Source organism: Balaenoptera borealis (genome assembly GCF_965194805.1).
Source record: "Balaenoptera borealis genome assembly, chromosome: 3".
Classification (NCBI taxonomy): Eukaryota; Metazoa; Chordata; class Mammalia; order Artiodactyla; family Balaenopteridae; genus Balaenoptera; species Balaenoptera borealis.
The window spans coordinates 49,140,851-49,158,644 of NC_138866.1; the positions used below are offsets into that span (position 1 = coordinate 49,140,851).

Genomic DNA, 17,794 nt, shown 5'->3' on the forward strand with positions numbered 1-17,794 from the left:
TGTCATTGTCTGTTTAAGTGTGTTTGAATCATAGGAATTTTTATTGCTTTATGTAAGTGTCCATAAATATTTTTATGTTCTTTTCTTTCCCCTCAGCTAGTGTCTAAGATTCATTACCTCCTCTGACTTTCTCATAATGAACACTCAGTTAAGACCAGTTTATCTGATGTAATTCTGAAGTCTGTAAAAAGTCTGAATATTTTTAAAAGTTGGATAAAAGCTTGATATCCTTAAATAGTAATCAATTCCCAGGAAATTCCATTCATTTTTATCTTTTTGAGTCTGCATGGCTACTTTCTTTTGATTTTCTTAAGTCTGAATTGTACCATCATCAATTCTATGAATGCATATTGGTGCAACCTTAGTTCTATTGTATTATGATTCTAACACATTCAATTTAATCCATGTTCTCTTAAAAGCTTAGATTTTTTTCTTAAGGCTTGATTTACAAAGTTGAAATTTGTTTTTACCTTTTTAGTGAATTCATTTTACTGAATCTTAACATAAAATAATTCCTTATTGACTTGTAAATATTAAATGTATCCTTGGTATTTGATTGGAGGACGTAATCTAGTTATATATGACAGCAGAAACTGAGGAAAGAATTATGTGCTGTCTCTGTAGTTGTTGAAGATCAGTTTTGCTTCCTGAAGATAATGACCTAAATGATTCCACAGAGATAATTTTTCTTATGTAACAAGTGATTTCTTCTTAGAAGCTTAGATTTTTTCCTCCAATATAGAGTTTTGTACATGTGCAGTGGGAGAAATGAACACTAATGTACAGGAAATTTACACTGCATACTGGTCTGGAACCTGCTTAAAGTGGTATAGGTAACTCACTCAGAAGCCAAAGTTAAAAACAACTTCTAAAGATTGTAGCTCCATTTACTCTCCAGTAGTTAAGTTTCCTGAAGATTCATAACTGTACTTGTTCACTCTGCAGTAGAGCAAAATGCCCAATGTTGGAGCTTAAGAATTTTGAAATTTTCTAAACATTCAGGAAAAAAAACAAAAAATATTCATGATAATTCTTATGTTTCATATGCAGATAAAATCATGTCCAGAATAAGTTAAATATTTTAAAACCATTGCCAAAATTCACAATTAAAATTGTAAATGCTAGAAGAACATAGGAGCTGTAGTCACCAAAGATTTTTTAATCTACATTGAGATATCCTTTAATGGCTACTTGGTTTATAAAATATCATAATGTTTATAAATACATGCTCTTAATTTAAGAAAAAATTTAACTTACCTCATTTGTACTTCCCTGTGGCAAAGGCAGTTTAAAAGGGAGAAAAGAAAAGTATATATCCTGCTTCATTAATAGCATTATGATAATCAACTTTGTTTACAGTAGTAATTTGTGAGCATTTAAGAACAAATAACCCTGCAGATTTTTTCAGTTTAGATTACATATTTAATGTGAATCTTTTGAAGAACCCAATTCTATATTCACAGGTTTCAGCATCATATTCTAGGTGGGCTTTGGGATTTACCTCAAATAGCTTCTCTTCATCTTTTGAGGTTGAAGGGCTATTTGAGGCAGTGGCTCAGAGGATCCAATTTTAATTCATTCTTTTCCCGTAGTGTTACCATTTATTTATCTCAACTAGATTCTTCAAAGACACACGGAAAATCCATCAGTTACAATTCTCTTTTAAAGAGTATGTATAATTACACTCTTAATGCTGGGAGAACTGTACCTATTACTTGCTACCTGGAGACCATAAATACAAGTCTTAACTCCAAACTTTTAGGAAGAATCTCAACTTTAGCTTCACTAAATTCCCCTAAATTTAACTGAAGACACTTCCAGAATGACAGTGAGTTGATTATTATTCTAGGTGTGTTTATAATTGTCTCCCCTATCCATACTCAATTATTTGAACAGTGGACCATGGTGACCCTGGGTTGGTTAATTGGACCATAAAGGACAACTGACCCATAAGCAGCTGATCCAGAGGTTGACCTGGACTCATGCCAGGGCCTGGTACAAATGTAAAGTTCAAATAGAGACAATGTGAAGTGATCAGATACTGTGTTGAGGGCTTTTACTGAAAGAGACAGTGATATGACTTCAGATGGTGGTTTATATATGCTCCTAACAAAGCCAGTGCTAGTCAAATGATAGGTTTTAAGTATGAAGTAATCAACACATAATTGAATCACAATCAGCTAAATAAAAACTTGATTGTGTCTTCTCACTTAACAGCTTTAACTTTTAGGATAAGAAAAAGTGAAAACACTACCTAATCCACGTATTTTTGAAAAATATTGAAATGTTGACTGGAAAACAGTTGTGTAGGACTTTACATGTTATATTATAGTTAGCTGTTTGTATCTGGCCATCTTGACAGATTCTAAAGTTCTTGGAGACCGGGGCCCAAGTCTCCTGTTCACCTGTATATTTACAACATCTAACATAGTGTCTGGAACATAGATAGCATTCAAATGTGTGCTGCATTTAGTTGAAGAGAATTAAGTGTTCCTACCTGGTCCCACAAGGCTGCAGCCACTTGGTCTATTACAGCACCCAGCTCTCGGTATTCTCCAGAGTACCGGATGTATGCCCAGGTGCACAGAGTGATAAGGGTCAGTCCCATTATCATATTGCATAGGCTAGCTATGATGTCCAAACCAATGAATCCAGTCACACCAGCAATCACATATGTGATAAAGATGACAACAAACAGTGTGGCTGGGGTACGAGCTGCATGGAAGATATTTTTGCTATCATTGTGCTTGATGTACTGGATGTAAAGGTCATCTATTTCACTCTCCAACTGTTGCAGGTAACGCCGGCTAAATTCCTCCCCACCCATCTTCTTCACCCCTCGGAATAGCTTCACAGATTCTTCCTTAAGTTCCAGATGTCTCGTCTGCAGGTCATTAGGGGCCAGAAATGGTTTGTCACCACCACAGATCTGTATCGGATAGAGAAGTATTCATGCAGTGCAGAGTACAACTAGCAACTGTATCACAATTTTGCACTTAGCTAGTTGAATTTGTTAGAACACATTACTAATCAGAAGGAGCCTGCATTATGTTTTGTCAACCCACATCTTTCCATACTCCATTTCTATCAGGCGGGGTTATAAGTGGGACTTGTACTTTATAGGTGACTTATATAAAGCCTTTCTTAATTTTTATTCTCTTTTCGACATGGGAAGGAATATTCATGACTTAATCCAATTTCCTCAAGATGAGGAGGTGAACTGCAAACTCAGTTCATTCATAGAATGAATCCAAATTTAAGAAAACTACTTACAGTCAAGTTCCTGTAGGAAATTTATTCTAACTACACTGAACTAATTTTGACCAAATGAAGTTTAATTTAAAACAATGAGCAATGCTATAAAGCCCTAAAGTAAAATTGTGAAAAACATTTCCTTCAGCAGTTTCACTGAGTTTTGTTTGGAGCCCATTCGGTATTTTCTTCAAGAGACTAAATGGAAGCGTATTAAATGTTCTTGGACCAAATTTTCAACTTTTTTTTCAAAAGTTACATGGGAAATCTCAGGTACCCATACCATTCACTTCAGTTATTTGTGATTTAACTATATAAAGGAGACTCATTCCACTTCCCCTTTAATTATGTTGTAAACACCATTCCATATACTGTATTTCCCTTGATTCTAAGACTCTATCAATTTTGGATGCAATTTTGATTTTATAACATTTTCAGTGGAAAGAAAACTCATCATATTAGTAGATACACACCATAATCATTAGATGCCCCCTAATTCAGAAAGTTAAAAAGAGGAAATATAGTACTTAGAAATATTGGTCCTTGCAGTTTATTTTTTTCTAACAGGTTTTTATATTTAAGATAGAAGTTGGACTGTGGAATGTAGGGAGGTATAGTGGAGAGGGTAGCATATGTTATTTTAGCCACTAGATCTTATAAATAGTGGGAAAATCTGTACCCCTCCACCCCCGCAAAATGTGTGTGTTATAAAGAGATAATTCATTTAAAATACATTTAAATTGTGCAAACGTCATGTTCTCTTCTTGATTGGTTTTTAAAATATTTTAGGAATACCATAAAAAGAAATGTGATACACATAGTTTGAGAAAGAATAAGTAAAAGCCACTTCTGCATGTGTATACAGTGTAACTTGGAAGAAAAAAGAATGAGCTCATGGAAGAAATACTGATTTTATTTGAAACATCATTTAAGGGACTTCCCTGGGGGCGCAGTGGTTAAGAATCTGCCTGCCAATGCAGGGGACACGGGTTCGAGCCCTGGTCCGGGAGGATCCCACATGATGTGCAGCAACTAAGCCCGTGCGCCACAACTACTGAGCCTGTGCTCTAGAGCCCGCGAGCCACAACCACTGAGCCTACGTGCCACAACTACTGAAGCCCACGCGCCTAGAGCCCCTGCTCCGCAACAGGAGAAGCCACCGCAGTGAGAAACCCGCACACCAGAACGAAGAACAGCCCCCACTCGACGCAATTAGAGAAAGCTCGCACACAGCAACGAAGACCCAATGCAGCCAAAAATCAATCAATCAATCAATTAATTAAAACATCATTTAAAATACTATTTAATTCTTACCTCTTCCATTTTTTTATTGTATGTATCCTTGGCAGTTGCCACGGCTGCTAAATTGTTAGCTTCTGCTGTGGCCTTTGGACAAAGTACAAAATATGATGTAAAATGGAATTCATATTTTAGTAAACTTCCACAGGCAGTTTTCATATATGAGCATCATGTGCAAGAAATACGCAAGGACCCAAGGTCATCACATAATTTGAAAAGTGTTGAAATATTTCTACTACATCTTTTAAAATTAGTAAAATTAAAATTTCAAAATGCATAAAATATAGTTTACTCAATAAACCATAGTTCTAAAATGAATTTTCATTTAGAAGATTATTCCTCTTTATAAATATTTTTAAGCCTTTCACCAAATATGGGGGGGGGTCTATAAATCCAAACACATGGGAAATAATATATAGTACATTTTATATATACTAATATATAAAAAAACATGTCAACTTTAAGGATTACTGATAGAACAATGTATCACTGATAACAAAAAGAAACCATCAAGAACTTAAGAAATTTAAGAAATAAGTATGGAAAAAGTGAGTTTTTCCTTTCCTAAGTATAGAGGCCACTTGTTTAAAACCTGCTTTTCTACTTCTTGTTACATGTGTGAATCTAAACCACAGTCTGAGTCTTCTCTAAACACATTTAGTACAAAGACAATGCAGACTCTTGTATATCAGCATAAGTGAGGCTGCTATATGTGTATGTGAAAATGTTTAGATGAACACACAAATGGGTAGTTACTAGAAAAATAATCTTCCAATAAGTCATTCCATCTACTATTTTTATTTGGTGATTTCCAACAGCCAGATTGGAGCATATCGTTAGCTTAGCTTTAGTGACAGTATGTTTTAGAATGTCAAGCCTCCTGATGGATAAATACCTGTAACATGGATTTGGGATGTGGTAATTCTTCACCTTGATAGATCTTTATATAAGCCTAAAAAAAAAAAAAAAAAAAGAGAGAAAAAGAAAAAAAGAAAAAGACTCATGTTCAAGTAATTGCATTCAATATTTCTCTAAGCCTGTTAAATTGTATTCTAAGGTCGAAGGTCTTGACGGTTCAAAAAAATAAATAAGGTCTTGATAGTTTCAGGAACTGTTATCTCTTTCTCATACTTTAATTCCCTCTTTCTTAATTCTTGTTCCCTTTTCCTGAAAGGTCCTTTTCACACATCTCCACTTGCCAATCCCACCCTTCTTAAAGGCTTAACTCGCTACCACCTCCTTTAAAACTTTCTGAGATCCCTCTGCTAGAAGTAACATTTCTTTTTCAGTTACTCACAGGAATTTGTACCTGCTGCTGCCACAAGCTTTATGGAACAGATCTGTTCAAGGGCCCTGAGTTTCCTACTAAATTCTAAGCTCCTCCACAGTGTTTTGTGCACAGCAAGAATTCAAATTTTAGATAAATAACATGTCATTTATTGCTGAGAGTGGTGAAGGTAAATAATCACACAGGAGATATACAACCACATTTTAAATGACAAAACGTGGATTTTAAAAATTGATATTTTAGTCTTTGGAGCATCAATCCAAAAATTATATTGGTAACTGAAATCCACTATATATGTGTGTTGGTTACAAAAAAAAGTGTTGTATTTGGGGCTCCCTGAGGTAAATAGGTAAATGCAAATTAAAATAGTTCCACTTCAAATTGGCCCTTGGTGCAGAGAGCAGGAAGTGTGGAAGAATTTTCTCCAGTAGGAAGGCCAAGTATAGCCCGTTAGGGAAAATCTTCAGAATGAAGGTGAAATTCAGTACAGGTCATGACTGAAGACTAAGTGGTATGAACCCTGGGAAACACCTCCTCCCCCAAAAAGAGACAGACTTTTCCAACTCCTGGATACATTTATGTTTCAAAATATATTTCCCTCAAGATGAAAGGCGATAGTAAAGTTACCTCAAGGAGTTTTCTCAAAAAATAATTTCAGAAAGCAAGCTCCTCTTGGGAGTCTAATCTTTTTAAAGATCATTTCTATATAGTCCTCATGCCTTTGCCCCTATATTACAAAGTCTATAATTTTTTGTTGTTTAAAACAGGAACTGCATTCCCAAACATGTCAAATCTAAGTACTCACAAATTCTCTAGAAATGAGAGTGATACCTTGAAGTACTCCACCAGACCTCGGCAGGTGATTTTGTTCCCATTGATCTCTTTAACGTCTAGGCTCTCAGGACTAAGTAGCCAAGGAATTAGTATTTTCAAGTTTTTGATGAATTCTTCATCTATTTCTACAAGTAAAAGCAAATTCATCATTATTTAAAAAATCCTGTCCAGTCCTCCATGCCATAAAATAAAACATCCTTTGATTTCCTCTGTTTCTTCCCCAGTGATAAAGCTATTACATACTTTCCCATCATCTAAATTACTCCCGAAACCCACTTTTCTCAGGGTGAACGATACTCCTCGCCAAGTCTCCTATGGCTGATCTTTCTTATCTTCACTCCAATTACTTATTTATCTTGTCTTCCACCTATAAAATAGCTTTCTTGATATTAAATGCTATACAAATGTTTTACACCCCATTCACATAACCAGTTCATGTATTCTGATGCCTTTAAGTCCTGTTCATGGTTCATGGTTTTATATATATAGGGTCATAAAGGGGGAAAGGGTGGATATTTACTGCTTTATAAGATGCATTCCCTCCAGAAAATGTATCCAAAAGTTGTTCTGTATTTAGTGTGCCCACCTTAGGACAAGTGTATAGAAGTGGGTAAGGTGTGGTAACTACGACTCAAGTTCAAAAAGATAGTGATGCCGCTGCTGCCTCTAGTAGTGAAACGCAGCAACACAAAATAACATCGAAAAAGGCAATGGAGGCCTCGTAGCTAGTGGATCAGAGGTAGTCTGAGTTATTTGGTACGATTGATTGCCCATAACCCATTTTATAGCATTAGGTTCAAACTTAACATTACGGATTTAGCAAAGTAATACGGAAAACAGATCTTCAGAGAAGACTTTTGAACACAGCAATAATTTTTTTAAATCATTATTTCAAAACATATAGAAAAATACATAAAAAGCAAGATATGTCCAGAGACTTGGTATCTAAGAAAATGCAGTAACTGCCTATAATTTTTTAAAATCTGAATTTCAGCAGAGTCACTTCAGCAAAGTCAGGCTTTGGGACTGGTGATTTCTGAGGTCTTAAGGATAAAGATTCAAACCTTATGATTGTGTTTGCATGTTCCCTGCTTGTTATTATGACCCCAACATACACTGAAATACTAGTTCACATACGAATTTATGGTTCTCTTCTTTTGCTTACTGCTTTTATGACATGTATGAGCATGACACTGGAAATTCTTCCAACTTTTTTGCTTCATGTTTTGTACAGCTTTGAAATTCGTGTCCGTATTTCATGAGGACTTGGACAGGAGTTTATTCAAATTTATTTTTCTGTTTGCACTGTACCAATTTTTACTGATAATTGTGCTTTGTATTAGTATAGGTTTATTCAAATGTATTTATTATTGTGGTTTGCTTTTAGTTACCAATTTTCACTGAAATACTGGTATTTGTATTATGTTACTATGTTCCTTTGTTGTGTTTTGTTGCCTACTATGTATTCGTATTCACTGATGCTAACAGTTTCCTTTTTTGCTATATGATTTTATGCTTTTTTCAACATTAGTAGAATATTACTATATATCTAGAATATATGAATTCTTCCTGAATTTCTGTATAAAACAAAAAGATTTCTCCTTATAAAACCACTTTAAAATCACCTTCAAAACATGTACTTAAATTCCACTCCCCCCAAAAATTTCCTTATAAAATTGTTAATGGAGTAAGATACAACCTGTGTATCTAATGCACCAGCAACTGTGTGAATTATCATCAAAGTAACCAGTGTAGCACCATACATTTGGATTAAAAATGTGTTCTGAAGATAGCATTAGCCATAGTCTATTTCTACAAGTGTGTTGAAAGAGTATGTGAGAAACTATCATCAAAGAATTTTTGCACAATTGTTTATTCAAAGACATTTCTTCCCCAGAGGCAACCACTCAGATGCCAGCCCTCTGGAGAACAGCATGGCCAGCAGACAAGACATCCTGGATAGAAATAACACAACATTGTAAGATTCAGGATGGAAAAATAATGTAGATAGCAGACTTTCAAAACTGCCCAAAGAAACAATGAGGCAAAGTAGAACATTTGGGCACACAGAGGGATTTAGCAGCAGTTCTATAAAGCCTCAATTAAAATGGAAATTTGATGGGCAACTGAAGCTGCCTTTCATTTCTCTTTCTCTCGGGCTAGCCACTTTGGTAAACTCGCAACGTATGGGTAACTGTAAACCAACTGTATGAGTCAATATATGTTTAGACATGTGAGTAAAATTAGATGGAGAACAAATCTATTAAAAAGTACAATTTATATCTGCATGATTGTCTTAAACTCTCTCCCTGAGTTCTTTCATTGCAAACTGTATCCATTAATTTAAGAACTGTAGCTGTGTACTACAGGAATGAAACAAGGCAAAGTACTTTTTTGTCCCAGTAAAGGACTGTTGTTGAAGGCCTGCCCCTGCTCTGCCTGTTTATGGCTCTCCAACCCCAGAGAAGAAAGAAAGGCCTTGTGGGAGCCCTCTCTTTATGTAACATATTCAAAACACATTGAAGCCATTAGGTAATTGCACAGTATCAAGAGGTCTGTGTGCTCACTAGTGGGTTGGAATTCATAAGTGACAGTGAAATTGTAGGATCCTGGAATCCATGCATTAATATGTGCCTACAGCTGTCTGTTCTGTTGTATAAAGAAGAGACAATTTAAAACATGTATAAAAACAATGCTGATGATTGAGAAATTGGGGGTTCTATTTATGATATTAGCTGCCATAGTGAAATATAAGTTATCTGAGAATAAACGCCATGGATACATGGGGAAAAATATAGGTTTGCTTTTCAAACTTGCCAGTTCCATAAAACTGGACACAATGTTATGTTGTCCTTTTTAAAAGTAATTTCAAAGCCCTTTGAGAACAACTGTGCTGCAAAGCTTGTTATGTCACTGTCTCATCACCCCTGGCACAATGCAGAAAGGCCACAGTAAATTAAGCAAATGTCTGAACTCAGTGGTGTACTCAATGCTAGGCTTACAAGTAAAGAAGTCAGAAATGTCTTTGTACCACCTTGTATCAACTGCAAAGCAAATATCTAAAGACCTGGTGATTATTAGGCAAGATTAGCTTCTGCTTCTGCAGACCCCTGCCTCCACCTCCCACTGCCCCCTCCCCCTTTTTTTTTAACAATTTGAGTTGCTTTGGAATCTTTAAACATTAGTCATGCCTCTGTTTAAGAGATAATTACATGCTGTTAGTTTGAAAAACACTCTGGTGCTTTTGGTTTTTTAAGAAACCGGTCCTCATCCAGAAGAGGATTTCATTATTACTGAAGTTTTTAATGATTTATAATTAAATTCTTTAGCAGCAGTTTTAAAGAGCTTCACTTCAGTACTATGCAATATTTCTTTCTATCTCTAATTATATAACTTAATACAAACATTCCAATAATATAGGCATCTATTTTCCTTTTTCATGTAAATAAGGAAAATTAAAAAGAAAGATATTAAGGAGCATTTCTCAATACAGAGGTGAGCAGGAACCTATGAGAAAGGGCGAGGGTTACTGCCTCCCAGGTGAATGCAGGATTTAGCCTATTTTCTCAGTGTACGTATTCAGTACCCATAGAATCCCACAGTTCACCAAGGAGGTACTCTAGCATGAGCCCGGGATTCCCAATCCTCCTGAAAATTTCTAATCATTAGCCTCACATCAGTGGATAAACTAAACTAGCAGCCATAAGCCCAACGGATAAAATGACATTTTTGTAATCAGACTAAGTGATATAAACAAATACATTAAAAGACAGACAAACCTTTCAGTTTTCCATCAAAGTTTGGATTGGTAGCTACTTTTAAGCCAGGATGAGGTAGCAGAAAACAGGAAATTTTGGTGAAACAGGAATGGATGTGTTTTCGAACATTCTGTAGTTCTTCATGCTGGTTCCCCGAGACCTGTAGTAAATCATTCTGAAGTTTAAACTACTTTCAACACAAATTGAACTCCAAAAGAATTCTGTGGCATTTATATTTGCTGTGTCTGTCTGGTCACAATGATAAAAAATGATAGGACAGGGCTGATACTAAATAAGGAAAAGTTTGGGGTGAATTTGCCACATGGCCATATCTAAGTATAGCATACATATGGCATTATTATTACAATTAACAATCGTCTACTCTTACGCTAACTTAGATGGGCCTTCCCATTTTTTAGTATAAATTAGTGGGGTTTCACTCTAGCTAGTTCCTACAAATTCAAATTTTAATTCAAAGTACTCACAAGAGACATGAGTAGATCATAAGATATTCCTACCTTCTTTTCAGGAGGTACTCAAGACAGCCTCTTGTCACCTGGTAGGTATACATTTAAATTCTAGAAAGGCATCTGGATAGTTGGATGTTTATTTGAAAGCTAAACTGCCCCCTTTTTTCACATGTATTTGACATTTAACAGTACAAACTACCCTAAAAGTAACCATCATTTAAAAAGGTAAGCTTAGAGATCCTGATTATCGAGGAAGAGTTTTTAATCTCCATTTTTTTTTTTCTGATTACTCAGTAGGCATTTTGGGAGATATCTGTTCAGTGTAAATAATTCATTCAGTATTGAACTATCATGACACAGCAAGTGGAAAGCCTCCTAATATCACCTTCTGTGAACTACTAGCAAAATGTCCTGAGATTGACTTTGGGGATTTCAAAAATTAAATATTTCTGTTAAATTGACTTTAAACCTCTATTAAAACACGAATCGAGATATTTGTATGTCAGTCTTGAACTGATTTAATTCTTCAAATTAAAAGTTTTATCTTTAGGAATAAATCATGGTTTTATAGATATTTACAAAAGAACTCCTTTTCTGTATCATAATTATTGATCATGTTTACAGTTGTAACTCTGACATTATTTTAAGTATCAATCTTAGTTTGTTCATAGAGATACTATGAAGGTCAAATGAGATTGTGACTACTGAGTATCTATTCAGCAAATCATTCAACAAAAATAATTTAGGTTACTATTGGCGAAACTTCATGCACCTAAATAGTTAACAAACCTTGAGGCGTTTTTCCAAGAATTTGGAGCCACCGTCAGCTCCATATGAAAATTCGTATGGGAAACTCCAGTCTCGAACAAGAAATATCAGACTCTAAGAAATAATAAGAGAAGATTGATAAAGGAACTCTAAATTTCCTCCCTCTGTTTTTTATTGAAATATATTAGATACTATTGTCATTTGAATAGTGTTCTTCTCCACATAATGGAATTAATAAGCAAACATAAAACCTAAGAAAGTTGTTTCTGAGCAATCTCCCCGCTCTGAGATCATCCTCCCTGTTTCCACTGAATGTGAACAGAAAGCTGCTCCCAGACTGATTATTAAAGTTACATAGTGCCATTCAGCCAGTTTGGGGCATGTCTGTCAGTTTTCAGGAAGCTTTTTATGACGATTCAAGTTTTATTTGAGGAAAGTTTTCTCCTTTCATCTGTCTAAATATTTTTCCTCTATTACATTTGTTCCACTCTCTTCTGCAGGGGCTCTCATTATGCATATCTGGTAGGCAGAGGGGTGAGAATCCAGGTTTTGCGGGGCCCTGAAGGTTATACAACCTGGGGGGGGAGGGCTCAATAGGAAAAAGGTACAAAAATGGGCTTGAAAGTTAATTTATTTAGAGTAAGATACCTTTGTAATCCTTTTTTCCCCCCAGTTTTCAGCTGCAAATGCTTTGATCACTTCTTCATATGATAGTTTTGAAATATTTTCTGTTGGAAAGCTAATTCAGTCTTTCCTCTAACAAGGCCAAAACTTTTTATTATAAAAATGTTTTTATTATTAATAGTTTAGAAATATTTCAGCTTCACAATTTTTTATGTGTAATGTCATATACATTTTTAGTTTCTTCATCTGTCAAATAGAAATAATAATGGAACATGCCTCACAGGAATACTAAATGAGATAGTATATATAAGGCATTTCGAACAGCGCCTGGCACCTAATGCTACGTTAGCTATTTGATTTTGATTTCAGTGCCCACATAATATTTTCACACACAGATAGGCCATAGTTTACTTTGCCATTCTCCTAGATGTCTTCCAGTTTTTCTACTATTCTAAGAAATACATTGATAAACATTCTTGAAGCTGAATATTTGTTCACATCCAGAAGGATTTTATCAGGAACTGTTTCCCAAATTAGAGTAATCATTAGAATCATTCGAGAGGCTTTTAAAAGTACAGAATTCTTGGGTCCCACCCCATACCTACTGAAACCAAAGTAAGAGTAGCTTTCATTTATTGAGTGCCTATTATAAGCCAACCACAATACCAGAATTATACACATGGTATTTCATGCACTCCTGCAACAGCCCCAAGAGAGGTTATAATTTATTATTCACCTTAAAAGAGATATATAAAGATCACCTCCACCCTCACCTGACATTAAGTAATATGCCCAAAGCCACACAGCCAGAGTGGAAGAGTTGGCATTTAAACTGGGCACTTATTCAAAATCCCTGCTGCACTGCCTCAAAGTTAAGTATAAAACATATAGTTTACAATCTGAGGCATTAAAGCACTCTTTATAAGTTAGATTAAGTTATAGTTCAAATTTTAGTTTCTGAAAAAATGTAGGAAGTTGAGAAAAAGTAAGAATATTTAATGAAATTAGCTATCTTTGAATATTCTAAGAGTTTACATCTTTGGGTTTCTAATTGAAGCTTTTAGTCTTCCCCATTAAATTTTATTGATATCTCTTCTAAGCTATAGGTTCCTTTTCCATCCCTTTTTTCCCTTCACAGTTTATCTGCTGAAGAACCTAGGAATTTGACATGTAGAGAGTCCCACAACCTGGACCTTGCTGACTGCATATTCACGGGGCATTAACATGTTCTTTTGTCCTCTGGATTTCCTGCAAATTGGCAGCTGGATGCAGAGGCTTGATCTGACTCTGGTTTTATTTTTTTGGCAAGACTATAGGAAGCAGAGTGTTCTTTTATTAGGAGGCACATAGTATATGATTATTTCTCCTTTGGTGAAGTTATGTCATCTTTGCTTAACTGAAGCTCATTCTTCAGTAGATTTCTCATTAAGGGCTCATGGAAACAACATTCTTTGTGTTCTTACATGCTGATAACAGTTTGTGCCCTTTATAAGTGAAAGTCAGTTTTGCTGGATATAAAATCCTTGGCTCACATTTTCTTACCTTAAACAGGGACACTTCTTAGTTTGAATTATGGATATTTCTTGTTTCACTACAGTGGAAGCCCGTCCCCCCACCTCTCGCTCGCTCTCTCTCTCTCTCTCTCTCTCTCTCTCTCTCTCTCTCTCTCTCTCTCTCTCTCGTGTGTGTGTGTGTGTGTGTGTGTGTGTGTGTGTGTGTGTGTGTGTGTCCTGTGGATTCTTGTGGGGAGAGGAGAGGTTCTTGTGGAGAGGAGACTTTTAAAACACCTATATACACTATCTTTAAATAGTTCACTATCTTTAGATAGATGTCCATTCTTGTCAACATTTTGTCAAAATATGATAATTTGTATTTAGAACACTTCTACCTAAAACATGCATTTTGAAAACAGAGGTTAGCTAAGAAGCAACTTTTGCGAAATAGAGGCTCACGAACCAGGATAAATGAAACCAACTATGTGGATTTGGCAATTTTCGCATTTTTCTTGGGAGCGTTTAGTCTCATTTCTTGGTCTTTTTCACTGGGCATCTTCCCAAGTCAACATAATGAGGACCATGTGTAGAACAGGATCAAAGATGAAGTCTTATTTTCTTAATAAGCAATCTATATTCTATCTCCCTATAGTGTCAAATTCCAAGCTCCCTGCCTAATGGTCCCATCCAGTGACGTGCTGGTGTAAACTGGCTCTCCAGCAGCAGCAGCATGCCTTGATTTGTAGCAATTGACAATTTCTGTTGTGCAAACATGCCTACCATGGCTGATGTTAAGCTACTAACAGTTTAATACTTGGCTTATATAATTCCTGAATATTTACTAGTTAGCTCTCAAAGTGGTATGAGCCAGCTACAGTACCACCACTGGCCCCATCCCCTCCCAAAATAATTTGTATGCTTTACATTTATCCTGTATGGAATGCTGTGAATCTCAGTTCTTATTTCAAAAGCCATCCATTTTTCCACACTGCTGAATTTTGATTTGTTCATACATATAGGTAGAGATAAAAAATCAAGAATACAAATTACCCTAAATTGCTCAGATAAGAATATCCGAAGTCATACTTTTTAAAATAAATTAAATCCAGTCAGGCAACTGGGGCAAATGATGGACCTACACCATGCGTATCCTACAAATGATCATATTTTTTAAATCATGAAAAACATCGTAACCTTTGTTTATTTCCCTTTGGAGACCATATCCTTTAGGAAATTATTCAAAAGGAGTGCTATAGCACTACTATTAGTAGTAATGAAAATGGAAAAAAAAACCCAAATGCTTAACAATTAATTGGGAATGGCTATACAAATTATGGCATATTCATATATTACATAGCTATTAATATTACAAAATGTGGAATATATCAATACATGTGTTGATTATGTCAGTATAAAAAAGCCTATATAAAACAATGTTATTTGAATTATAATGCTAAATTTATGTGCACATCCATTATAAATATGTGAAAATACTCCCAAACTCCCAGGAAAAAACTCTTGTAGAGCCATGTAGCCAGTAAATACCTGAACTGGTTGTAACCTGTTTAATCAATCAATTTCAGTTTTAATTTCAGTTTCGGGTAATAAGTAAATACTAGAGCTTGTTTTAAACCCATCTTATTAACTAGCAACTCACTTCAATCAACAGCCCACTGAAAGCCAACCAGTGACAGCTTCATACTTTAAAACTCAGTCAAGTAGCAGAAGACTTGCTCCAGAAAACTGACTGAGGCGGGTGTCAACCCATTTCTCACCTCTATAACCAACACGAAACATGCTTCTGTGTACGACAAAAAAATCATTCAAAAACTGATGTCAACCCATTCTTGTTTCTTTAAACCATGCAAATCCAAAACAAACAAGCCCCTAAATCCTACATATAATCGTTAGTTTGTTCTGCTCAATGAGACTGTGCCTCACAAGCATAACTCTTTCACTTAACTCACCAATAAATTCAGCTTTAGTTTTTGTATCAGATTTTGAGTGATGGTCTCATCCTCTGGCGATTCTGGAAGCCCCACTGAGACAGTTTTAAGTGCCCTCACTTGGCAGCTTTCCCTATGACCCTCAGACTAACATGTGCATTCTCCTTGTCCTTGGTTCCCAAATTTCATTTGTCCTTCGAATTTACTTGCAGGTGAATTTATCTCAACAACGATCTGATCTGAGTTCTGATTTGTTTCACTGAGCTCTTGTTGCTGATTAATTTGTTACCCTAGGATTTTTGTTATAAAGACTCAGTGGGTCTTTATATGGGTCATTCGTTCTAAGTCTTTGTTTAACCTTTAGTTTTGGAAGTGTACTCATTTTATAAATAATTATACCTAATTTCTGTATAAGGTTATTAGAAATTTTGGTTTAGAGGTATACTATTTAGGAAATGTTTTTGCCATTAATCTGTTTATGGTTTTGCTGCTTGCTTTACCTTCTTTTGTTTGAAAATTTGTACAAAGTCTTGTCTTATGTATTTTATCTTGAATTGTCTTTTGTCACTGAATGTACAAGGAAGTGCTCTATAAAGGACAGATAGAGGCAAAGGCCTAAAAAGTCCCCAGATTAATCAGGATGCCCCAAAGACTAATGGCTGGAGGTCGGTTAAACTAGCAACAAATTTATGCAAAAATAATTAGTCAAATTTTGCCTTGGGTCCTCTAACAAAGCTTTCAAGAGGACACTCTCGCTCTTGTCAATTTGTGAGTCTCTTTGTTTAGTCCATAATGCAGGATCAATGATTGTCAGATTATTGATTGTACAGCACTGTTCTAACCTCTCATTGCTTGAGGAACCAGATGCTTTTCATAAACACACAATTTGACCAGCTTGTTTGTTACAGGCGTGTATATATCAAAGCTGCAATCTCCTCCTGGAAGAATTTCTGCTTCCTATTTGCATTGCATTATAATCCTAATATTTGCACTTACAATAATAAATGATCTTTAAAAAATTTAGAATAACATTGTGTTGAGCTCTGGACATGTCAAAATAAATAATTAATACAGTTTAGAGGTGCTCTATAAAAATCAAGAGAAAATATCAAACACTCATTAGTTAGCTTCTTTGATTAGTAAACTGAGGCCTCAAAACAAACTGCTGACTCCCAAATAATGTTTGATTCAACTCTATCTTTCTGTAATTACCCTCCCGTATCTCTCTCTACTCAGTTTTGTCACCAATCACTTCACCCCTTCAATTCCTTCTGCTCCTTCCCCTGACCTCCTAAACCATTTCCTAAGGAATTTTTGCAGGAAAAAAAAGTAGTCACATTGCCCCAAACTACTTAAAATTGCTAGACCGGAAGGCTGTTGTAAAGAAGCTGAATTTAAACCCTGGTCTAGAGTTCAGTTTTAACGAATTTCTTTTAGCCCAGGAAGACAGAAATTTGCTGCAGAAATTCAGGATTTTGTTACTTACTGTCCTGAACTATCAGTTATTTTCCAACTAGTTCACTTAATTGTTAGTCCCTCAGGTGGGAAAAAAATGGCTAAAAGCAGTAGGATAAGAAAGCCCAGAAGGACATTTAAATAACTCAGGTCATTACAAAAAAAATTAAAAATTTTTAATAGCCTTTCAAGGGCAAGAAAAATAGAAAAAACACCAAACAAGGCCATTTCAGAAGACTTTCTCTTCAAGATGAATTGGACATAGATTCAAAATTGTGAACAATATAAGAATGAATCAATAGGAAACTTTAAAAATAGGGTTCAGGAGATTTTCAAACAATACTCTGGGTACCTAAATAGTCAAAGTAAAGGGAACCCTGTCTTCTCTTTTTAAAATGTGCTCAGACATAAAATACAGGAATCAGAAAAAAACTTGAATGAGAAATTATCAACTTAGAAATTTCCAATTTATGGGTGGCTTTTCAGAAGGGCTTGGATAGTTAACAAGGTAGAAATAAAAAAATTTGTGGCCCTCCAGATAAAAACGACCAAAATATCCTCTGTTCTCTAAGACTCAGGGAGCTTATCCATGAGGACAGCTATAGAT

The 17,794-nt window shown here is 35.4% G+C and overlaps 1 protein-coding gene across 6 annotated transcripts in view; it reads right to left on the bottom strand.

The window, feature by feature from the left end:
• The window catches only part of ATL1 (atlastin GTPase 1), an 87,687-nt gene that overhangs the window by 1,487 nt on the left and 68,406 nt on the right, over window positions 1-17,794 (bottom strand). For 4 of the 6 annotated variants that reach the window (XM_082384840.1, XM_082384842.1, XM_082384838.1 and 1 more), the window contains 7 exons: window positions 11,691-11,783; window positions 10,453-10,591; window positions 6,671-6,798; window positions 5,447-5,503; window positions 4,567-4,638; window positions 2,498-2,929; window positions 1,258-1,272 (listed from right to left, as the gene is read on the bottom strand). In XM_082384840.1, the coding sequence (XP_082240966.1) occupies window positions 1,258-1,272; window positions 2,498-2,929; window positions 4,567-4,638; window positions 5,447-5,503; window positions 6,671-6,798; window positions 10,453-10,591; window positions 11,691-11,783 (936 nt within the window). Of the gene's footprint in view, window positions 1-1,257; window positions 1,273-1,501; window positions 2,930-4,566; window positions 4,639-5,446; window positions 5,504-6,670; window positions 6,799-10,452; window positions 10,592-11,690; window positions 11,784-17,794 lie in introns of all 6 variants that reach the window. The other 2 variants (XR_014242496.1, XM_082384841.1) reach the window with 2 other exon arrangements.